The sequence below is a fragment of the Acartia tonsa genome, chromosome 5, assembly GCF_053477335.1.
Source record: "Acartia tonsa isolate MP-2025a chromosome 5, ASM5347733v1, whole genome shotgun sequence".
NCBI classification, from domain to species: domain Eukaryota; kingdom Metazoa; phylum Arthropoda; class Copepoda; order Calanoida; family Acartiidae; genus Acartia; species Acartia tonsa.
The window spans coordinates 10,253,926-10,279,016 of record NC_137264.1 but is presented as its reverse complement, the minus strand read 5'-3'; the positions used below and the strand labels follow the sequence as shown (position 1 = coordinate 10,279,016).

Here is a 25,091-nt window from a genome sequence, read left to right as displayed (position 1 = left end):
TTAATTTAATTAAATTTTTTGTTTAATATTCTTGTTATGAATAAATCAACAAATAATATAACTGTGTTTCTTTTAAATATATTTGAAAAATCGGAATTTAAGATAATACAGCAATTTTAACAAGTTTTGTGACGATTTTCTATTTAAATGTAACCTCAACCAACGTTTTATATCTTTGAGGTTCAAAACCATTCAAATGTGAAGATCTTAGACAAAAAAAGTGAATTATAGAGACGCGTCGCATTTTTATTAAAGCAAATAAAAATGTTCTACATTTGCAAACAAAATCTACGGCTTGAATAGTTGAAAATTTTGGCAATATTAGTTACGTCAAGGCGAGTTTTTTAAAATCTATTTTCTAAAAAAAATTTAGCTGTCTATCTTTAAAAGCGGACGAGAAATTATCGTTTCCCGCTTACCATTTCTTACAGGAAAACAGACAGACCGACATTTCGAATTTTAAAGTAGCTTCACTACCACTACTAATAAAAAGATTCAAGCCGACTGAATACGCATTAATTTTAAATTTCCTTATCAGATAGGGTTATACCACCATTAGCATAATTTCTGTTTGTTATTATTTTCATTCCTTACTTGGCCGTGATTGGTCAAAACAATTCTAGAGCACTTCCCTGTGGCCAATAGCAGAAAGTTCAAGAGTACACGTACCCTGGATTTCACAATTGCGCATTTTCATACTTCAAATGAAAATCTGCGTCAATAATAAAATAAACCGTCTCGTGTAAGAAAATCAAGTAGAATTCATCCTTTTTAGGAGGCTGTAGCCTCTAGAAGCATATGACGTAGCCATTAATATAATTTTACAGCGAAAAAACTAATTTGTTCCAAGAATAAAATAAAAATTAGGGAAAAGAAAATCCCGGGCCCATAGTGGTGTGTGTATTCTGTTATTTCGTGCAACACGAGGAGAGGACAATTTCATATTTGTGTATAGAAATACGAAAAAATGCCTGAAATTGCGTAAAATTGGCCTGACAGCTAATAAAATGGTTAAAAATGCATTAATAAGCGTAAAACCCGATAAATTACGCCATATACGTGTAATTTTACTTTTTGGTGGATGGCGTAACACTGATCTTAGCAGACAAATCTATTATTTTCACATGAAGCTGCTTTTTGAGGGCTTGTGGGCTTATTCAGAGAGGTAGAGGACTTTGGCCTGCAACTTTTTAGTACCCAAAGGTTTTTAGTACTTAAGCCTATCCGTTGGCTTAAAAACTTTGGGTAATTTTGTTGAATCTTTTCACTAATAATCGGTTCTTTACAAGTGTTTCCGAATATATAATCTAAAGTAGGGTTAATTTAGAATCAATGTACGATTTACAAATTAGCGTCCAGTGTCTTATCCCGGCATCCTTATGTGGATACGTATGTAGACTCGGAACAACCTACCCCCTATATAGAAAATAAAGCGCGAGCACACACTTAATTGTATCAAGTAATTTAAGCTAGCTATTATGAGACCATCTTTGACATTACTTTTTTTACCCCCGGGCCAAAATAAATCACAATCCAATGTTTTCTCCCTCACTTAGGTACCTAAGTACTTGCGTAATCACAGTTCCTTTTTTATTCAATCATTTCAGTACCATCTTAAATAAATGTGCAGTTGAAAACTAATGATTTTGTTTGCTATTTCAGAAATGATGTCGTTTACCCCACAATAATGATAGCCATATTCTAATCATAGTTGTGCTTTGTGAAGCAGGCTAAATATCATACACACACCCAAGTGAACTAAATTGTAGTGATAACAATTCCGTGTCGATAATTCCGCACGTGTCTATTTTGGTTTTAATCAACAAAGAAATTTTGCTGCTGCTCTACGATGTCTGAGAGCGCTGCAGCTACAACCACTGGACCGCCAGCTACAACCAACGGGCCACCAGCAGTTATATCCTATGCAAAGGTGGTGAAGAATAGAGATGATTCGCCACCGCCTCCAAAACCTGCTAAAATGATCGCGCCTACAGTTGAGGCGACTGAAATCAAAGTTGCCAATGAGCTGCCTCCGGTTGAAAAGGCCGTCGAGGCTATGGAGGGAGATTTTGATGAAGAGGATAAAGATTTCAGGTATGTAATATATTAAAATTTAAAAGCATTAAACCAATAAAAGAAATTGGTACCTCAATTCAAGACGTCAAATATTGAATATGGGGGGGGGGGGGTGGAATAATACATTTCTATGAAATAAATGCACTGCATACTTGGGTTAAAATTTTGATGACGGGTAAATAAATTCTGAAATATAAATGACGCAAGTGAGTACAAAATATATACGCATATTTTGGTCAATTTTGGTGTTTTTTTAAAAATGCAAAATATAATGATAACTATTAAACAAATTTTTAAGTATAACTTTTATCTTATTAGGATAACAATTAAAAAAGAAAAATATTTTTACTATATGCAATTCGTGTTCAAACACCTAATTGAAAAAATAATGCAAGATATAGCTTTTATTTTAAGATAGACTAGGGGCAACGCCCCCTAGAAGCCTTTAGGTATTATTAAAGTGGGAAGGGATAAGTCAACCGCCTTTCTACTTTTTAATTTGAGTTTTAATAAAAAATATTATAAAAAAATTTTAGGTAGGGGATTTGAAATTGGCGCATTTGTATAAACACCAGTTAATGCACAAAATAAGGGGGAGGAACAAAACAAGTTTTAAAACTCGAACTACTGTCATCAAATTTTTTTCTTTTTTTTTGGGGGGGGGGGCGGGTATGGTAAAATAAAGGGGGGAGGCGGATGTGCCACTTTTGAAACCAAAACTAAAAGTCAAAGGAACTCAACTAAAAAAAGAGTTACAGGTCTGAGATTTTGCATGGCAGTTGCTTTATAGGGTTACAATATGGAACAGTGAAGAAACGGTGGCGCATCCGCCGAAAACGCCGAGAAATTGCAAAAAAAAATTCGGCGGGAAACGGCGGTTTTCGGCGGTTGCGCCGCCGTTTCTTCACAGTTCCATATTGTACCTCTTTAAAGCAACTGCCATGCAAAATCTCAGACCTGTAACTCTTTTTTTAGTTGAGTTCCTTTGTTGACTTTTAGTTTTGGTTTCAAAAAGTGGCACATCCGCCTCCCCCCTTTGATATGAAAAGAGAGGAAGGTTCTCACCTCTTTGTTTCTTGTACTTACCTCACAACTGATATAATATAGGTACCTCAAAAATTTTATAGTGTTTACATTATGATAGGGACCATAAATCGAAGATTAACTAAACTGACATAAAAAGGTTAAATAAAAGAATTAAAGATCACAATTTGGTTCCGCTTTACCTGTAATTAATCATTTATTTGACTAATCTCATGATTGCCTTTTTATGTTCATGAGTTTTAATCTTTATTATTAGGTACCTACTACTTACCTAGGTAATTGTGTTTTTAAACATTAACTTATGATGAATCTTTACTTACCTAACATAATTTTTTTTTTCAGAACTGTATCAAGCAAAAAGGGGAAGAAAGAATTAACACCTGGCCGAAACATTAAGTAAGGATTTATTTATTTAAATTTTTATGCCAACTTGCTGAAAAAAAAAGATACAATTATGATAGATATTTTGTTTATCTACTGTAATTCTGTTTTGAAGTAGTGTTTATATTAGCATTTAAATTGTGGCGTATTTTTCACGTTTTTTCATTTAATATTTGTTTGTAGCAGATTTCAAGGTTTGGATCCCATATTTAATCCTTTAAAACATTCAACGTATTGATATACCTATCAGTTTTTTTCGGCTGAAGTAATAAATACCTTTGTTTTTTTTATCTCACTTTTAAACTTAACGTAACACGGTAATTATCCGTGTTTCTTTACAATGTATTTCAAATAACTTCGCCTTTGCTAATCAAAATTATTTTAGGGCCAAGCGAAAAAATCGCGGCGGCAAGGCCAACAAGAGAAAACGCGAGGAGAAAGAAAAATCTCCTGGAAGCCAGGATGGCCAAGCAGAGGAAGGGGAGAAGGCTGAAAAAGTTGGTGGTGACGAGGCCAAGGACGAGCCAGTTGTTTATATTGATGCTCCTATCCCAGCTGCCAATCCGTGGAAAAAGTCATCATTGTCGCCCGAGCCGGTAGCGGCGGCGACTGCATCACCTCCGGCGGCTCAAAATACACAGATTGAAAAAGACAATAAATCAGCGAAACCGGTAAGTTGGTAGTTTTTCAGTAGGCCAGTTGTTTTGAAAATACTAATATACTTAATCCTATACCTACCTAATTACTAATTTTTTTTTCTGGAGCTAAATAAAGATCTCCGAGATTGCAGATCCGAATTGTTTGTAATCGTCAGGAAAGCTTTATAACTTAAACTGTCTTTTTGTGGTTTTAAGCAATTTTCTTGAGCACCCCCCCCCCCCCATCCCCCAGCGCCAGCTAAAAGTTTAAGGGCCAAGCAACCATTAAATATTAATATTTAGCATACATAATAGATAAAAGCAAAATCATTGGACAAAAAGCGAGGTGATTAATGTTGAAGAAAATTAACCTAAAAAGTTCACTTTGAATTTTGCGTGATATTCATGAATCATACCTTTAATGTTTTTTTCAGCAAATGAATTTGGTAAAAAAAGACATTAAACGAAATATTAGATAAAAACTATTGACAATGGAAGAGGTAGGTTTTGGGTAAAATCCGTAAAGGTTATGTGTTATAAGTTAAAAACAGTAGTAGAACGATAAAAATTTATGTTAACTTTAAAAAAAAATTGTCTATAGTTCTTTTCAATAAGAAATACACATATTTAGTGAATATTATCGTTTTTATACTATTTTTAAGCCTTAAAACACACACATTTACGGATTTTATCCGAAACCTACCTCTCCCTTTTTTTGTATGCTGTCGATATTTAGTTAAACTTTGTTAAATCTGTTTCTTGACGTATATACACAGTTCTGTTTTGGATTGTTGTTTCTACCTCACTTTACGAGACCTCTAAAGACACCTCGCTCATTTTTTATGATTTTATAACCTGAGATAGAACATTTTTTCACAGGCAAAGCGACCAGAAGACAAGACAAAATTGAAAGAGCGACCACGTCGTGATTCAGACAGAAGGAAGCGGAACAGAAAACGCAGTGAGCGCAACAACACCACTGAGACAGAGAAGGTCGTTGAAGAAAAGACAGAGACTAAGGTACGCTTTTTTTAGGGAGGCGTATTGTTTTTATATTTTCCACCAATCCCTTAAATGATTTTACAATTTCTCATTATTTATACAGGCCTAAGGACCTCTAGGCTCCCGAATGAATACTAAACTTGTTAATGTATTACCTACCTAATTTTCTCTATTTTTATCAAGTTTTTTAATAAATTCAAAAGGAAAAACTTATATATTTTATTTTTCTAGGAGGTTAAGAAACAAGTTGAGGTATTTAACCCTGCTCCTCTCCCCAAGAAAGGAAACCCCTGGAAGAAACTGGCGACTCCTGCAGCCCCCGCCAAGCTGGACAAGGCGGAACCTGCCACAGCGGACAAAGACCAGGTTGCCACTAAAGACACAAAAGTAGGTTTTAACATCGCAGAACTTGGGACTTAGAGATTATAGAGATGCTTCGTTTAAAGTATTGTACCTTGATATATTGATACAAAAATCAGTTAGATATAGTTAAGAATTGTCAAAAAAGCTTAAAACCAGCAGGTTTTAAATAGACACAGAGACTTTCTGTTAACGACTAAGAAGACTAAGCTTGTTAAATCGTACCCATTTGCTATAGGAATCATCATGCTGAGAATAGGTAAATGCTAATATCCTAAACGGACGTACAGACCCTAATCATAAAAAGCTTCGCTTAAAAGCTATTTTATTTTCTTAGGTGAAGGGATCCAAGACTGGCGAGGCTGACCGATCTGCGTGGCCAGGACTTGAGGAAGTCAAGTAAGTATAATTCAAATTGGGACAGATGAGGTGGATTCTTAGAATAAACAAGTATTTCTGGAAGGGCTATGATGAAATTTATTTATCTCTATATTAAAATCAAGAACCCACTTCTGATGCTATCAATCGTTTTGGCCGACAACTGCCATAATGGTTTGTCCATCCCAAGCCGCTTCATAACTAAAGAATAAAAATATTAAAGACGTTGTCTATATAAGAGAATATAGTTATTTCTCTCATCGTATTATAAACGGCTTTCCGCGGATATAGAATGTACAATTTTAAGATTAAAACCATTTTTTAGCCCGGAGGTGCCGAAGGTACGGGCTAAAAAACTGGATATAATACGATGCTAGGCATAGTTTTTTTTGTATGGATGAGAACCGGTTCCTATCCACCGGATTCGAATGAATACGAGAAAATAAATAATCTATTTTCGTTGTCAATGTACTTAAAACCATACGATACTTAGGTTTTCAGTATGCTGCAAACCTTGTTTAAAATCCAGCATAAATGAATTAGTAGCCGAACTTGATAATTACGTTGTTTTCTTTTCGCTAAACAATACACTGCCATAAAAAAATTAATTAATCAAGTACAATGACGTGTTTTCTTTAATCCAACGAAATCCAAAATTCATACCTAACTAATTAATCGAAAAAATAAAGTCACTTTTCTTAAGTTACTCCGACATTGTGACGTACTTACATACGGACCTATACGTTAAAAGAGAAGCTTCGCTAGTAGCAAAGCATGGAAACATAAAACTTGAGAGTTAAATTCCGTATTATACAAATTCATAAATATTGATTTTATTATTCTTATGAAAGAAAGTACTACTCCTGTCAGGAATCTAAAGTGATGACAATGGCCGGTAAATTGATGTATATTCCCAGTAATACACAAAATTATCCCTTCTGTAGATTACAATTTGTAATTGAAATGTTTGGATCAACTAAATGAACCAACCAATCAAAATAAAAGTAAAGTCACCTGTAACTTAAATCAACGAACAAGAAAACGTTATTTTCATGTATATACTCCTGTATTGATTTTTAAATATTTTCTTAGGAAAGAGAGTACCACTCCGAAGAAGCCAACTACACCGAAAGCCAAGATAACTAGTCAAGAAAACAATGGTAATTGTCAATATACTCAATTTGAATATTTATAAACCCCAGGTTGTTTTGTTTTAATGTAGAAGTTTGAGATTGAGATGTAAGCTGTAGATACAAGTTAAATGGCGTTTTCCCTAAAAGTACCTTGTTGAGTATCCCCCCCCCCCCTCAATGTTTTTAATTCATTAAAAAATACGAGGAGGCGAGATAGTTTTTCGTAAGTTTTATTACTTTAGGTCAGGTTTGTTTAAATATTTTTTCTCAGCTATTTTTGCTTGAATTAGTCATACACACACTTCTTAGCAACGTAGCTAAGGAAACACAAATTATTTTCAATAATAAAGAAATATTTAAAGAATTTGTTATTGCCCTCGCGTCGCCCTAGCATATTTAAATTATTTACACTTGCAGGAATTTGCGAGTAATTAAAGCTGTAAAGTTTATTTAGTCAATGTATTTTTATTTTCTTTTAAAGTAAATAAGAGGGATATGCTTTTTTTATTAACAATCTTAGTTAAAAATTGCCCGTAACATAAAATCATTCAAGAAAACTTATGCACGGGGGGAGGAGGGGGGGGGGGGGGGTGTGAAGGAGATAGGGAAATTTAAAAGTTTTATCGTCCAAATATTTTTGTTGCTGCTTTATTTCGGTCTACATTTTATTTTAAGTAGATTAGTAAATAATGGCAAAATGTTAACGTTAAATTTTTTTGCACTTTCTGCGAGAAAGAGAGGGGCAGGTTTCTGGTAGAATCCGTAAAGGTGTGTGTTTTAAGGCTTAAAAATAGTAGTAGAACGATAATATTCACTAAATATGTGTATTTCTTATTGAAAAGAGCTATAGACAATTTTTTTTTTAAGTTAACATAAAGGGGGGGGGGGAAATGTGGTGACTCGTGCCACGACATACCAGCAATTTTATTTTGGGTGCTACTCCCTTAGTTTTAGAGATAATTGGGTGAAATCTTTTGGGCTGGGTCACTAATTACCCCAACTAGAGGTATCTTTCAAAAAAAACGGCGGCGGGTCCGCCGCTCCCGCCGTTCGCCGCCATTTTCCGCCGCCGCCAAAAAAAATTTTTTTATTGCATTTCTCGCCGAATTAGGCAATTTGGAATCATTTGAGACCATGTTATTTTTTTCAAAAATTTTTCCCCTTATAACCAACCCTGCGGGGGGACTTGGTCATTTTTTTCAAATTCTCGTTTATCAAGGTATATCTTAAATTCAGTGCCTCTCCTGAGCTTTTAAAGATATTGAGACAAAACCTTTTGAGGTAGATCAGTAAAAAATATTTGAATAAAAAATGGCGGCGATACCGCCGCTCCCGCCGTCCACCGCCATTTTCCGCCGCCGCCGCCAAAAATTTTTTTATTGCATTTCTCGCCGAATTAGGCAATTTGGAATCATTTGAGACCATGTTATTTTTTTCAAAAATTTTTCCCCTTATAACCAACCCTGCGGGGGGACTTAGTCATTTTTTTTTCAAATTCTCGTTTATCAAGGTATATCTTAAATTCAGTGCCTCTCCTAAGCTTTTAAAGATATTGAGACAAAACCTTTTGAGGTAGATCAGTAAAAAATATTTGAATAAAAAATGGCGGCGGTACCGCCGCTCCCGCCGTCCACCGCCATTTTCCGCCGCCGCCAAATTTTTTTTATTGCATTTCTCGCCGAATTAGGCAATTTGGAATCATTTGAGACCATATTATTTTTTTCAAAAATTTTTCCCCTTACAAGCCGTCCTGTGGGCGGCGGAAAATGGCGGTGGATGGCGGGGGTATCGCCGCCATTTTTTATTCAAATATTTTTTTGCTGATCTACCTCAAAAGATTTTGTTTCAATATCTTTAAAAGCTTAGGAGAGGCACTGAATTTAAGATATACCTTAAGAGTCCCCCTGCAGGGTTGGTTATAAGGGGAAAAATTTTTGAAAAAAATAACATGGTCTCAAATGATTCCAAATTGCCTAATTCGGCGAGAAATGCAATAAAAAAAATTTTGGCGGCGGCGGCGGAAAATGGCGGTGGACGGCGGGAGCGGCGGTACCGCCGCCATTTTTTATTCAAATATTTTTTACTGATTTACCTCAAAAGGTTTTGTCTCAATATCTTTAAAAGCTTAGGAGAGGCACTGAATTTAAGATATACCTTAATAAACGAGAATTTGAAAAAAAATGACTAAGTCCCCCCGCAGGGTTGGTTATAAGGGGAAAAATTTTTGAAAAAAATAACATGGTCTCAAATGATTCCAAATTGCCTAATTCGGCGAGAAATGCAATAAAAAAAATTTTGGCGGCGGCGGCGGAAAATGGCGGTGGACGGCGGGAGCGGCGGTATCGCCGCCATTTTTTATTCAAATATTTTTTACTGATCTACCTCAAAAGGTTTTGTCTCAATATCTTTAAAAGCTCAGGAGAGGCACTGAATTTAAGATATACCTTGATAAACGAGAATTTGAAAAAAAATGACTAAGTCCCCCCGCAGGGTTGGTTATAAGGGGAAAAATTTTTGAAAAAAATAACATGGTCTCAAATGATTCCAAATTGCCTAATTCGGCGAGAAATGCAATAAAAATTTTTTTTTTGGCGGCGGCGGAAAATGGCGGCGAACGGCGGGAGCGGCGGACCCGCCGCCGTTTTTTTTGAAAGATACCTCTAGTTGGGGTAATTAGTGACCCAGCCCAAAAGATTTCACCCAATTATCTCTAAAACTAAGGGAGTAGCACCCAAAATAAAATTACTGGTATGTCGTGGCACGAGTCACCACATTTCCCCCCCCCCCCCCCTTTTTATCGTTCTACTACTGTTTTTTACTTATAACACATAACCTTTACGGATTTTACCAGAAACCTACCCCTCTCTTTTATATGATATCTATGTACATTTGAATAAAGAAGTCAATTAAGCTATTAAAATTATCCAAACACATCTTCTTACAATCAAAGATTTGATCGTCAAATCGTAATGAATAGCAGTTAACAAGATCTTAATTCTATGTCATATTTTCAGGAGAGGAAGGTGGTAACGGTGAATCTAACTCTGACTCTAAAGAAAATCAGGTACATATTTACTAGGGATGGAGGGGACATTGGACTGTAATTACACACGTACCCAAAGTTTATTAGACACATATTTTATTTGTCAGCTTAAAGCCTTTAGATACTTTTTTAAAAATTTGATTGGTTGGTTCATAAAGTTAATTTTTTATCTATAGAAATGAAAGTTATGTCTATCATCATTGGAGTTGTACCTTAAATTATCGTTCATTGTCTTATCCCTTAAGCGTAACTGCCTAAGAGATAAGACAATGGACGACAGATTAATGTTCATCTCTAATGATGTTAAGCTAAATATATCGAATAAAATATTAGGTTGAAAAGTTTGGACATTGCTAGTTTTAACCAACCAATCTATGTCAAGTTAAAGTATGAATTAGATACCGAGTTCATAAAACTTTGGGTACCAGAATAATTTACTATCCAATGTCTCCTCCCTCCCTCTCTTTCTTTTGTAAAACATCCGTATTTAGAAAGTTCATTATATGATTTAACTGGTTCTAAAGGGTGTGGTCTTTTAGTGTCGTTCAGCTTGCACAAATACCATACATTGATCTAAAGGGATAAGACAATGGATGATAAATTAATGTTCATCTCCAATAATGATAAAGAAAGTTAAACCCTCTGTAGATTAAAAATAGTGGTTGATTGAAACTTTTGAATTTTCAACTTAATTAATCAAATAATCAAAATTCACTATAGTCCCCAAAATTGTTAAGCCAACGAATGAGAAAACGTTATCATGAATTCAGCGTTCCGGAGCCGGGAGCAGCAACATTTTTGATGGAGCCGGAGCTGTATTTTTCGTTAAAATCGGCTCCGGCTCCAGATAAACTAAAAAATGATTTTTTAGAGTAAGGGGGGGGGAAGTTTGTACACTTATAGGAAATGAAATTCAGTACCAAAGTTTGGGAGGGACGTATGGGCTTGTTTTTAAAGTTATCAACCTAATTCTTTTTGTAGGCTCTCTTATATGACTTGATATACACGGAAAACTTTGAAAATTGAATTTCGGTACTTTCCTTCTAGGGGCTTGTGGAGCAAAAGACCCCCCAAAACTCTAAAAATATGAGTTCTGACCTTATTTTTTAAGATATCGACCTGATTTTTTCTTTATAATACTTTTTTAACATACCCGAATCAACGAACCATTACAGATTTCATTTTGAGACTTTCCTTCTAGGGGCTTGTGGAGCAAGAGACCCCCAAAACACAAAAATATGAGTACTGGGCTTTTTTTGAAGATATCGACCTGATTTTTTTTATAATACTTTTTTAACTTAACCGAATTAACGAACCATTACAGATTTCATTTTGGGACTTTCCTCTTAGGGGCTTTTGGAGCAAGAGACCCCCAAAACACAAAAATATGAGTACTGGGCTTTTTTTTGAAGATATCAACCTGCTTTTTTTTATATAAAAATAATATTTAAACATAACCGAATCTACGAACCATTACAGATTTCATTTTGGGACTTTCCTTCTAGGGGCTTGTGGAGCAAGAGACCCCCAAAAATCATAAAAATATGAGTTGTGGGCTTCTCTTTTAAGATATCAACCTTATTTTTTTATATAATAAAAGAATACTATTTTAACATAACCGAATCTACGAACCATTACAAATTTCATTTTGGGACTTTTCTTCTATGGGCTTGTGGAGCAAAAGCTCCCAAAAACACTAAAAATATCAGTTCTGAGCTTATTTTTAAAGATATCAACCTGATTTTTTATATAAAAATACTATTTTAACATAACCGAATCTACGAACCATTACAGATTTCATTTTGGGACTTTCCTTCTAGGGGCTTGTGGAGCAAAAGACCCCAAAAACACTAAAAATATGAGTTCTGACCTTATTTTTAAATATATCAACCTGATTTTTTTAGGAACACTTTTTTTTAACATGACCGAACTAAGAAACCATTACAGATTTCATTTTGGGACTTTCCTTCTAGAAGCTAGTGGGGCAAAAGACCCCCAAAAAATATTTTTAGAGATATTGAGCTGATTTTTTTCATGAAAACTTTTTTCACATGTTTGAACTAGGTAGCTACTAATAATTTCATTTTGGCACTTTCCTTTTAGGGGAAAGTAGGGTAAAACACCTCCAAAACAAAATAAATTGAGTTCTCAGGTTATCTTAAAGAATAAGCTCAGAACTCATATTTTTAGTGTTTTAAGGGTCTTTTGCTCCACAAGCCCCTAGAAGGAAAGTCCCAAAATGAAATTCTTAATGGTTTCTTAGTTCGGTTATGTTAAAAAAGTATTATTTTGAAAAGATCAGGTTGATATCTTTAAAAATAAGCTCAGAACTCATATTTTTAGTGGTTTTGGAATCTTTGCTCCACTAGCCCCTAGAAGGAAAGTCCCAAAATGAAATCTGTAATGTTTTCTTATTTTGGTTATGTTAAAACAGTATTATTTTTTAAAAATCAGGTTGATATCTTTAAAAATAAGCTCAGAACTCATATTTTTAGTGTTTTTGGAGTCTTTTGCTCCACAAGCCCGTAGAAGGAAAGTCCCAAAATGAAATCTGTAATGGTTCGTAGATTCGGTTATGTTAAAATAGTATTTTTATATAAAAATCAGGTTGATATCTTAAAAAAGAAGCCCACAACTCATATTTTTATGATTTTTGGGGGTCTCTTGCTCCACAAGCCCCTAGAAGGAAAGTCCCAAAATGAAATCTGTAATGGTTCGTAGATTCGGTTATGTTTAAATATTATTTTTATGTAAAAAAAAGCAGGTTGATATCTTCAAAAATAAGCCCAGTACTCATATTTTTGTGTTTTTGGGGTCTCTTGCTCCACAAGCCCCTAGAAGGAAAGTCCCAAAATGAAATCTGTAATGGTTTGTTAATTCGGTTATGTTAAAAAAGTATTATAAAAAAAATCAGGTTGATATCTTCAAAAATAAGCCCAGTACTCATATTTTTGTGTTTTGGGGGTCTCTTGCTCCACAAGCCCCTAGAAGGAAAGTCCCAAAATGAAATCTGTAATGGTTCGTTGATTCGGGTATGTTAAAAAAGTATTATAAAGAAAAAATCAGGTCGATATCTTTAAAAATAAGGTCAGAACTCATATTTTTAGTGCTTTGGGGGTCTTTTGCTCCACAAGCCCCTAGAAGGAAAGTACCGAAATTCAATTTTCAAAGTTTTCCGTGTATATCAAGTCATATAAGAGAGCCTACAAAAAGAATTAGGTTGATAACTTTAAAAACAAGCCCATACGTCCCTCCCAAACTTTGGTACTGAATTTCATTTCCTATAAGTGTACAAACTTCCCCCCCCCTTTTATAATTTGGCAACGGTCTATTTCCATATAATAAACTGAAAAACTATTGTTACTTAACAAATAGACACACATCCTTTTACTTTTATATAGCTTTAATCAAATAAAAGCAAAATATTTTATATTATTTATTTTATTTCATCAAATTCAATAATGAACAAAAATTGATATATTAAGGGGGGGGGGGGGTTAATGCAACCATCTCGTAATCAGTGAGCAAATGGCACTTAGAATTCGAATTTCCATCTATAATTTTGCATGAGCAATCCTTGGTAGGTCTATTTTCCCTAAATCGAACAAAAAGTTGGAAAAGTAACGGCTAACGGCTGGCGGCTCAGCTATTTTGCCATTTTTTTATATTTATACTGCAAATTAGTCACTAAACCTCTCAACATAATACTCTTTTCTACTCCAAAACGCTATCAAACGGTTCTAGAGGTAGCTGTTGGTACTAGAAGTTTTAAAATTGGTTATTGCTATCATTTAACATGAATTAAACCAAAAATATGTTTAAAAAGTCGATTCCTACGTAATTGATGATGGATTTACCCTGAAAATAGGCAAAAAACGGCTGAACGGCTGAGCCGCTAGCCGTTATTTTTCCAACTTTTTGTTCGATTTAGGGAAAATAGACCTACCAAGGATTACTCATGCAAAAGTTCAGATCGAAATTCGAATTCTAAGTGTCATTTGCTCACTGATAACGAGATGATTGCATTAACCCCCCCCCCCCCTTTTTAAGGTAGGAGCCGGAGCCGCATCAAAATTAAATGGCTCCGAAACGCTGATCATGATACTTAGTGGACTAGTGTAATAAATAGCCTATTGTCCCCTTTCTATCGCTGCACTAATATGCGAGTCTACTCTACATAGCTTAATCTTTTGGCATGTACATACATCTTATTTATAACTAGGGAGTGTATGTACATTTATCAAGTGACGGAGGAGACATTGAACTGTAAATTACACTGGTACCCAAAGTTTTAAACCCACGTTGTCTCATTTGTCATTTAAAAACTAATATTACATTCAGATTGGTTGATCTAAGTTTTTTTTATTGAATTTTGATTGGTTAGTTCCAAACTAGTAATTTTGAAAGTTTTTATCGAATAATTTTAGTCAACAAACGGTATTTATCATCATTGGGATATACCTAAATTTCTCGGCCATTGTCTTATCCCTTTAGATAGGTGCCCTTAATGTCACTATTTGTATTATTTTCAATTATTTTAGGAGCCCAACAAGGAAGCTGGAGAGAAAAAGAGTAAAAAATCCGGTAAGTCATTTTTAAATGGCAGGGGTGTATATTTTTTTTAAAGAATTTATTTCCCCTTCTATTTCTTTTTATGGAATTAAATATACATCTTTTACAAACGATCGAAATGAAATATTATTTGGTGATGTTCGATAGAAGATTTGAATTAAATTCCTTTTCTTTTAAGTAGCGCAGCTGCTCTTTAATCAGAGTATGTCATTGTCCGTACGCACATCCATTTTACGCCATGTAAAGGGGGGGGGGGGGTTTAATGCAACCATCTCGTAATCAGTGAGCAAATGGCACTTGGAATTCGAATTTCCATCTATAATTTTGCATGAGTAATCCTTGGTAGATCTATTTTCCCTAAATCGAACAAAAAGTTGGAAAAGTAATGGCTAACGGCTGGCGGCTCATCTGTTTTGCCATTTGTTTGATATCTATATTGCAAATTAGTCACGAAACCTCTCTCAACATAATACTCTTTTCTACTCCAAAACGCTATCAAACGGTTCTAGACGGTAGCTGTTGGTACTAGAAGTTTTAAAATTGGTTATTGCTATCATTTAACATGAATTAAACCAAAAATATGTTTTAAAAAGTTGATTCCTACGTAATTGATGATGGATTTACCCTGAAAATAGGCACAAAAAAACGGCTGAACGGCTGAGCCGCTAGCCGTTACTTTTCCAACTTTTTGTTCGATTTAGGGAAAATAGACCTACCAAGGATTGCTCATGCAAAAGTTCAGATCGAAATTCGAATTCTAAGTGTCATTTGCTCACTGATTACGAGATGGTTGCATTAAACCCCCCCCCCCCCTTAAGAAATACTGTTGTGTAGACCCCAAATCTCAAATATAAGAAAGAACACAATTATTCTTTATTCATACTTACATAGATAATACATAATTACAATTAGATACATTAAAGGGGGGGGGGGGCGAAAGTGACACTTTTTGAAACCAAAACTAAGAGTCAACAAAGGAACTGAACTAAAAAAAGGGTTACAGGTCTGAGATTTTGCATGGCAGTTGCTTTATAGGGGTACAATATGGAACTGTGAAGAAACGGCGGCGCAACCGCCGAAAACCGCCGTTTCCCGCCGTAATTTTTGTTGCCTTTTCTCGGCGGTTTTCGGCGGTTGCGCCGCCGTTTCTTCACAGTTCCATATTGTACCCCTATAAAGCAACTGCCATGCAAAATGTCAGACCTGTAACACTTTTTTTAGTTGAGTTCCTTTGACTTTTAGTTTTGGTTTCAAAAAGTGTCACTTTCGCCCCCCCCCCCCCCCCCTTTACATACACAAACAAACAAAAATACAATAAACACATTTATTTCTTCTATACAAATGGATAAGACAATGGACAGTAAATTTATCTTTTCCCTCTAAGTATGAAATTATGATATGTAATTGTTGGGTGATTTTATTATTGCTTATAACCTTTCCCTATAACAATTTTAGCTAAAAAGGGCAGTAAATGATTTTTAAATACTCCGATAAAAGATTAATTTATCGGCCAGTGTCCCATACCTTCCTTATATAATTCTAAATTTCCAACTTGAGAATTAAAATTTGAACATTGGTGAAGTGTTTATCTTTTTAATATAGGTATTAAATTTGAGCATTATTATAAAAAAAACGTAAAAACAAATCTTTGTATTTCTTTCATGTTGACATTTAAAGATAAATTGATGCTTTAAAATAGAATACAAGTTTTTCTCTCTCGAAATGGATTTTGTTTTTGGCTGGCAAAACCTGAAAATAAAAAATGTTTTAGTAATCTGTTTTGTGTTGGAAGCTTGAAAGATACAAATTAAAGTAATTTGTTTAGGAAAAAAATTTCCAGTATGTTTATTCCTGCATTTTTAAAAACATTTTGTTTTATTTATTCTAGAAGATATTAAAAAAATATGGAAAAATACTTTAATTAGTTTTTTTTTTGACTGCTGAAAAGAAAATAATATAGAATTATATCATATTTTATTGGCCCCTTAAGAGGCCGAATGTTATGGTATGTTTTCGTTAGTATTTTTCTTTTTCATGTCCTTCTACAATTAACTTTTATATCCAAGGTTTTAGAACTGATAATATCCAGCAAAAATTGATCTGATTTGGAGCCATAATGAATTTCAAAGATAATTTTTTTTTCTCTTAGATTTTGCTTACTTCAGAACATAAAAGTAATTTTTTCTTTGATCAATCACTACTTTTATTATTGCCTTAGTCGAGTTTCACCAAGATAATAACAAGCAAGGAAAAGTATTTTATATGATGCAGAGCTATTACTGCATTAAAAAAGATTAGTTTTAGTTTATATATTGACTAGCGGCTTCGTCCCTAGCCTTTAGGGGCTTTGCCCCAAGAGGTGATAAAAAAATTTTGCGAAAAACATAAAAGGACCAAGGAAATCTTCTACAAAAAAAGGACCAAGGACATCCCCTACAAAAAACAGACTAAGGAAATCCCCTACAAAAAAAAACCGGACGGACGGACAGACATCATTCTACTTTGTATTATAGATAAAACAAGGTTGATAACATGCATAAAAGCGTGGCTTTACAAACTAAGACATTGAAACATAAAGTATTATAAAAATTGACTTTAGTTTGCTCAAAGATATAACCATAAACTTTTCGTAGCCTAAACATTGTGTCGAATTATCCTAGGACTTGGCTGGGCATAGTCTTTGAAACTGACTATAAAAATAGGTCAATTACATCATTGCAGATCAGGGTGGGGAAAAACCCAGGGTTTTTTAAAAAAGCCCAACCCAACCCGTAAAAACCCTTAAAACCCTGGGTTTTATTGGGTTTTTTCATCTAGGAGTCAAATACATTTGATATATTGATGAAATATTAATGTTTATGTTGTTGTAGGTAAAAGGTAAGCAAGATTTCACAATAATCAAGATAGATAATGAAAAAAACTGGCATTTCTATCAATTATAAACCCTTATTAGCAACGGTGCACAAAATATTCTATTAAGGGGGAGGGGAGGTTAAAAGCTTCAAAACATGGAACCTCCTCCTCTATTCCTAAGCTGTCAACACCCCCCCCCCTCCCAGAAATTATTAAGGTATTATCCTTTTTACATCCCGTTAATAAAACCTTCTGCACGCCACTGTAACTATTTCCTTTCATAAATTGTTATGTTTTAGTTTAAAAATCAATTATGATTATGTAATTTACACAATTTATATATCATCAATTTAGTAGCAAAGCGTTTTCTGAAAATAAGTTTTGAGAGAAAGTAATTTCATAAACATTTGAACAATAAGTAGAGCATCATTTTTATAGGGGGGGGGGGGGGGGGTTAATGCAACCATCTCGTAATCAATGATTAAATAGCACTTAGAATTCGAATTTCTATCTGAAATTTTTCATGAGTAATCCTTGGTAGGTCTATTTTCCCTAAATCGAACAAAAAGTTGGAAAAAGTAAGGGCTGGCGGCTCAGCCGTTTAGCCGTTTTTTGCCTATTTTAAGGGCAAATTCATCATTGATTACGTAGGAATCAACTTTTTAAAACATATTTTGGTTTAATTCATGTTAATGATAGCAATAACCATTTTTAAAATTTCTAGTACCTACAGCAACCGACTAGAACCGTTTGATAAGGTTTTTGAGCGACAAAAAGTATTATGTGGAGATAGGTTTTGTGACTAATTTGCTCTTAAGATAGCCGAAAAATGGCAAAACATCTGAGCTGCCAGCCGTTAGCCATTAATTTTCCAACTTACCAAGGATTATTCATGCAAAATTTCAGATCAAAATTCAAAGTGCCATTTAATCATTGATTACGAGATGGTTGCATTAACCCCCCCCCCCCCCCTTACTTCATATTTTTTACGTTTTTTAGGTAAAATTTGCTTTAAAATGTTCTTTGAGTAAATAGAGGTTTAATTTGTAAATTTTAACGTGAAATTTCAATGTTTTTTCAAAAACCCAAAAAACCTAGGGTTTTTTTTCAATGGGTTTTTAAAAAAACCCTGGGTGGGTTTTTTTGGGTGGGTTTTTTGTATGCCCACCCTGTTGCAGATAACAATATGCTTTTTTCAGCATTATTTTTATTGCGTATCATGAATATTTAATTTTATATTAAGCATTGTATGACTGTCATAGAATTATAGCTTCCTACTTTCTTGTCTTGGTTTATATACCAGCCCCTAGAATTTAGGGGCTATGTATTTGAAGGGACAGAGAGGGGCTAGATAAATAGCTTTAAAGCATCCAAAGACTTAAATCTGAAAATAACAACCATCACTGGTTTTAGGCAAATAAATCTAGAACCTCTACAGACACTACGGTAGGAGGGTGTAAACTTTACCCCCCCACCCCCATACATTCTTAATTGAAGTTGAAAATTAAATAAAAATTCTTTATTGGAGGGGAAAAGTCATCTTTTATTGGTAAGGTGGAGATACCTTCACAAACAATAGTAAAAAAACCTTCCTTTGAACTACAAAAAGCTTCACTGTAAAGGTGAACATTATCGGTTGAGCTTTTACCGAGATCATTGGTTACAGACAAAATAAACCTTTGTAGGAAGTGTTACCTTTTACTAGAAAATCCGTGGGTTGATTTTTAACACAATATTTAAGTATATCCTGGATCGACTAAAATATAAATAGAAAATCATGTAGAAAATATGCAATTAGTCCCTGTATTATGCTCAAGAAGATATTAAGAAGGATGACGATTTAGTTAGTCTTCAAACACTAGTCATGACAAGTACCCAAAAAAGGACTGAATAGAATAAGAATCTCGCTCACAATATTGCTTATTGTTAACTACTCTTTCTTTGGTATTGTTTACCTATTTTCTATCCATATTCACTATCTATCTATCTCTGTATTTTATATTATAGAATAGTTGGATATTGTGAGAGATTCTCGCATGTCCTGATAAAATGCTTCTCCTAGCTGGCTAATATAACAATATTCTATATCTTATGACTTTACCCCTCCCCTGACCATGGAGGAACGTATTGACCAATATCTGAGGACAATATTAGCAACCTTAAAAGATGACAAAAATTCCCTTGTCACTACATCCACTTATACTACATCCACTGTCTGTCTTTACCTGTGAGATTGGTATTCTTGTGATCTCAGATTCTTTCCTACAAAATATATTAATCAGAACAATAAAAGCGAGGGATTTTTTCTTACTCCAAACAAACCTTATGACGACAATAAGTTTTGTGATACAATTTCTTTTGTAAATGAGTTATATTTACTTTAACATACAATTTTAATTTTATTCGGAATCTTATGATTTAAGTTGAAAGAAACATGAGAAAATCTATTATTCTATTCTGAAGAAACTTGCTATTAATAAAGAAGATACCTACAGAATTGAAAAATATAGTTCCCGGGAACTTGAGAAGGGTGTATTGAGTTTTGTAGTGGGATATAAATGGATTGGAAATTATACTGGTACCCAAAATTTATAAACTGGTTATCTTAAATATTGGCTTCAAAACTTTGGGTACTTTTATTGAATTTTGATTGGTTGTATGCAACTATTAGTGTACAAACTTTTTAACCAAAAATTTCATTCTAAAGAAAGTGTAATTGTGTTAATTATATAATCATTGGGGATAAAAATATCAATTTATCTTCTACTAGCGGCTACGCCCCTAGAGGCCTCTAGTGGCACTTAAAATATTTTTGTTTGTTAAAGTCTACGATAATTCTTTATGTTACGGATACCTCTTAATGTTACGTTGAAGTCTCCCAGATTTTAAGAAAATTTTAAATTTTTTTGTCATTTCTTTTGGGAGGGTGGTAGTACCCTCCCCCAAAATAGTTACTTTAGTATAAGGATTGTCTTACAGGGGTGTATATTCTGCACAAGATTTTTTTTTTTCCCCCAGCTACAAATTTTTATATTTTTTCCCCTCCTAGTTTTTATAGCAAGGAAGGGGATAAAATGGAAAAATATTTTCAGACCTCTTTATTTTATTCATATTATGCCCCCTTCCACATATTTTTTAGTTTTTTTTTTCACCAAAGAGGGGTGAAAACTAGAAAAAAATGCTTTCAGTCCTCTTAATTTTTACATTTTTTTCCCCCCAACCACATATTTTTTATCCCCCCCCCCCCTCAAATTTGAAAATATACACCCCCCCTGTTGTCTTATCCCTCGAGATCCCTGGTTGAATACCTTAATTGAGCAACTAAATCTCGTTGTTCTCTCAGGTGTTCAAGTCTTCTCTCTTCAGGAAACATTTTTATCTGCAATAGATTGGACAATATCATTTTTATTAACAGTCGAGAATATTTATTACATCGTATTATATAGACACCTTTCCTCCGATATCAAAATGAAAACCAATTTTGTTAGCCCCGAGGGGCCGAAAGCATGGGTTAGCTTAAATGGTTTTAATTTTTATTTTGATATTCGTGGAAAATTGTAATACGATGCTATTCATGTTTTTCAGTATGGATGAGAACCAGTTCTAATCCAGCGGATATTAATCGGTTTCAAAGTCAAACTAAAAGCAGGATTCTCTCATAGACAGACGTATGGACAAAATTAGTTAAAGAGCTTTGCTTTTTTTATTAACGTGTTTTGTAAAAATAATTTAAACAGATATCCTTTAAATAGGCAAAAAAAAATTCTGTCGATGTTTATAATGAACTAAAAGGCCTAGTATAGTAAAAGATATTTGATTATTGAATTTGTTGAGTAAGGGGTGAGAAAGACAAACAACCTCCCATAAAAAGTAATCCCAGCCCTGGATTTACTCTCTAAATTGAAGTTGTCCTTCCAAAACAGCTGAATTATTACAAGTTTCTCAATTCCTATGTAAAAAAAAAATAGCTAACACTCAATTACCCCAAAATATATGATGTTTACCTAGGGATCTTAAGGGATAAGACAATGGACGATAATTTGATTTATATCTCCAATGATAATAAACAAAATATTATACCTCTAAAATAATGAAAGTTTGAACAATGCTTGTTCTTGGAATAAACCAAAAAGTACCCAAAGTTTTTCAGCCAACTTTTTTATCAAACATTTAGGTATCCGTTTAATTTCCAATGTCCACGCCTTCCCTGTTAAAATTACCCAAAAATAAAAGTTATTTATTTTTAAATGAATTAAAGTTATATTTTTTCAAAATTTTCCTATTTCCAAGAACTCCATTTTATATGAAGGAAAAGAGTAGATAGATGGGGAATAGTAATCCTTATTTTTTAGAACAGAATTCATTCTGAAAGCTTCAATTTGAATTTCTGTTTAAATCTTGAATTCTAATGGATTTCCATGATTGAACTGTGCATTTCCGCAATTTTTCCCCCATCTATTTTGGTGGATTTTTTTTCTTTGTTTATCTTAACCAAGTAGAGTTTAAAATTTATGTTGTAAATAGATAAAAAAAAATACCTAGTTATGTATCGCATTGTATTATAAACAGCTTTCCGCGGATACTTAAAGAAAAAAATTTGAGATTAAAACTAGTTTTATAACCACGCAATTTATTTGTTTGCTAAACAATTTTGGGTACTTTTATTGAATTTAGATTGGTTGATTCAAATCTATTAGCGTTAAAACTTTTGAAGTAATAATTCTTATCCATAGATAGATAAATTTTGTCTATCACAATTGGGGAGGTATATTAATTTATCGTCTAATGTTCCGTCCCTGCCATTTAGTTATTTAGTTAGAAGAAAACACAAAACTTTCACAATCTTTTTTATATAGGAGCTAAATAAAAAAGTTAGTTTAGCTAAGGAACCTGAAATGTGACATCCCATGGCGACATATGGTCAAAGTAAATTAAAGAGAAGCAATGTTATAACAAAGATGACAACATTCCTAAAAGCAAAGCACAAAAAAATGAAAAAATGAAGAAAGTTGCTAAACCTTAGTTTTCCCCAGAGCCTTACGGACGGACGGGCAAAGTGAATTATAGAAAAGCCTCGCTGCTAATAAAGAAAACTACATTAACTACTCCCCCAACAAATTGAGAGTAAATGTTCCCAAACTTTGTGGATTGATATTAAGAATGAATATATTAGCAAACTTTACTTTTCTTCAAGTTGGTCAGTAAGTCTTCAAGTTGGTCAAGTAAGTCTTTGATAACTTTTTTTTTATATCCTGATTGTCATTTGGGCAATTTTTATTATAATTTTCTAATAAATGAAAGTAACAGGATGTGTATCTGTGTTTTTGAAGCGCATGTTCTTGTTTTCTTATACAGTGAAGCTTCTATTAGGTTCCGAAAAGGTTTAACTACTTTGGGAGAGGGTACCTTCACCCTCTCTAAGGGAAATTGCTACTAGAAATATACCCCCCGCCCCCCCCAAAAATTAATAGAATCAGGGGGTTATATTCTGCATTGGATCCCATGCTGAAGGGGGGAAATTATAATTTCAAAGAATACTCCATGTTTATAAATATTTTAAATAGATTAGACGTAAGATGTCTTGCGGGTCTACAAATAAAACAAGTATGTCAGCATTCATAAAAGAGCAGCTTTAAAATCAGACGTTAAGACAAACGAACATTAACACTTGTAGAGTAACAGAATTTAATTTTAAGTCTGAACAAAATTGCCTAAATACAGAATGAAATTTAAGGACATACTTACACTCTTGCGGACCTTCTAAAAATGAATATAGAGTTGTAACGCTTTCTAAAACGTACTGAACTGTTACAGGAATCATCATTAAAGTTTGAAATCGGTAGGACAATTTCAAGATGCTTAAATTTAAAAGCTATCCGTTACGCACAGACGATTCGACCCTTATTTTAGAAAAGCTTTTAATAAAAATATTGAACTTTATGACTTATCAGTTAATGGATATATAATTTTCGATCAACATTTTTTTTGTAATTGTTGATAATCTGAATGTCTTAGTAAAACTAAAGAAAAATCCATCTCACTTTGATTATCTCTTCCTCTCTTACTCTTACACACTCACACACTTACACCCACACATACACATACACATACACATACACATACACATACACATACACATACACATACACATACACATACACATACACATACACATACACATACACATACACATACACATACACATACACACACACACACATACACATATACACACACACACACACACGTAAAATACTCTTTTTTTGCTCTTTCTCTTCCTGTTTTCTCTCTGTCCTGATCTTATTAGAGCTATTGAAGAGTAGCTTAAAAGACTGAAAGTTATTCCTCGCATCGTATTATAAATAGCTTTTCGCGGATATAGAATGTACAATTATAAGATTAAAACCAGTTTTTTTTAGCCCTGAGGTGCCGAAGGCATGGGTTAAAGAAACTGGTTTAACCTTATGATTGTACTGTTTTATATTCGTAGAAAACTGGATATAATACGATGCTAAGCATAGTTTTTTTCGTATGGATGAGAACCGGTTCCTATCCACCGGATTCGAATGAATACGAGAAAATAAGATTCATATTTTTTTATTGTCTTATTTCAATTAAACATCCTGATATGAACTGGTTCGAACTCAAAGTTGAACTGAAATGAAATAGATATGATTACTTTGCATTGAATTTTTAATGATTTACCCCAGCTTGTTTATGAAGCAAACACGACCCTAAATACCCCAAATGACAGTTGGGCGAATTTTCTCTTAACTTAATCTATTTTACTTAAAAAGAGAGCTTTAGGTTACTTTAACTGTACCATTACTTAAATAAATAAATATAATTTTACTGTATATATTGAGTATTATTTTGTATTCACTCCAAAATGGAAATAATCTAATTAATCAACCTTTTACTGTATAAATTAAGTATGAATATTTGGGACAACCCCCAAACGGCAAACTGTCCTAGATTTGAGCAAGACGATTCCTGTGACGTCATATAAAAAGGGAAGGGGGAAAGAAAATCTCTTCCCTTTTCTCCCCCCCCCCTTAGGAAAAATTTATTCCCCCCTTCCCTTTTTCTTTCCCGAAACGTATATGATATAACTGGAATCGTCTTGCTCAAAACTGGGACAGTTTGGGGTTTGTCATATTTGGCAATATGATAACTTGACAAATATTATTCTAACTTCAGGGCTGATTAGATTAGACGTTACTGTATTCATTTCACTTATTAGAACCTTAAGCAGTATAAAATAACCCAAGGAAATATATATTATAAAATAAACAAGTTCAAAAGATTTCTTATCACTTATCTTGTTTTATTTAATAAAATTCATAATATTTTATTTTTCATATACTAATAAAAAAAAATTAACAATAAAGTTAAATATTGTTTATCTATTAAATTAACAAAATGAGCTATTTTTTTCTGAAACATTCTTATTCTTACTCTAAACTAGAGATGACAACTCTAAAGTTATTTGTCTAATTTTATTTGAAATTTTTCTTAATGGAAGATGCACTCATACATTACATACGCAGGCATAGGGATCTTAAGGGATAAGACAAAAGACGATAAATTGATTTACATTATGATGATGTA

The 25,091-nt window shown here is 33.6% G+C and overlaps 3 protein-coding genes across 7 annotated transcripts in view; 2 read left to right on the top strand and 1 right to left on the bottom strand.

Annotated features, from left to right (window-relative positions):
- The window catches only part of LOC145318732 (uncharacterized), a 321,894-nt gene that overhangs the window by 95,084 nt on the left and 201,719 nt on the right, over positions 1-25,091 (top strand). The window lies entirely within an intron of this gene.
- Positions 934-25,091, top strand: part of LOC145318725 (uncharacterized) — a 64,858-nt gene continuing 40,700 nt past the window's right edge. For 4 of the 5 annotated variants that reach the window (XR_013879482.1, XM_080160206.1, XM_080160205.1 and 1 more), the window contains exons 1-9: positions 934-2,094; positions 3,463-3,516; positions 3,887-4,172; positions 5,019-5,159; positions 5,373-5,528; positions 5,839-5,900; positions 6,972-7,039; positions 10,027-10,076; positions 14,597-14,639. Coding sequence is in view for 4 of the 5 variants with exons in the window: in XM_080160206.1 (XP_080016332.1) it covers positions 1,850-2,094; positions 3,463-3,516; positions 3,887-4,172; positions 5,019-5,159; positions 5,373-5,528; positions 5,839-5,900; positions 6,972-7,039; positions 10,027-10,076; positions 14,597-14,639 (1,105 nt within the window). In the remaining variant the exon portion in view is untranslated. The remainder of the gene's footprint in view (positions 2,095-3,462; positions 3,517-3,886; positions 4,173-5,018; positions 5,160-5,372; positions 5,529-5,838; positions 5,901-6,971; positions 7,040-10,026; positions 10,077-14,596; positions 14,640-25,091) is intronic. The other variant, XM_080160208.1, reaches the window with a different exon arrangement.
- Positions 15,938-21,156, bottom strand: LOC145318742 (guanine nucleotide-binding protein subunit gamma-1-like). Its single transcript, XM_080160232.1, has 4 exons — positions 20,789-21,156; positions 19,706-19,742; positions 19,176-19,236; positions 15,938-16,376 (listed from the first exon to the last, which is right to left on the bottom strand). Exons 1-4 carry the CDS (start codon positions 20,881-20,883, stop codon positions 16,318-16,320), a joined length of 252 nt encoding a protein of 83 aa, XP_080016358.1. The 5' UTR covers positions 20,884-21,156; the 3' UTR covers positions 15,938-16,317.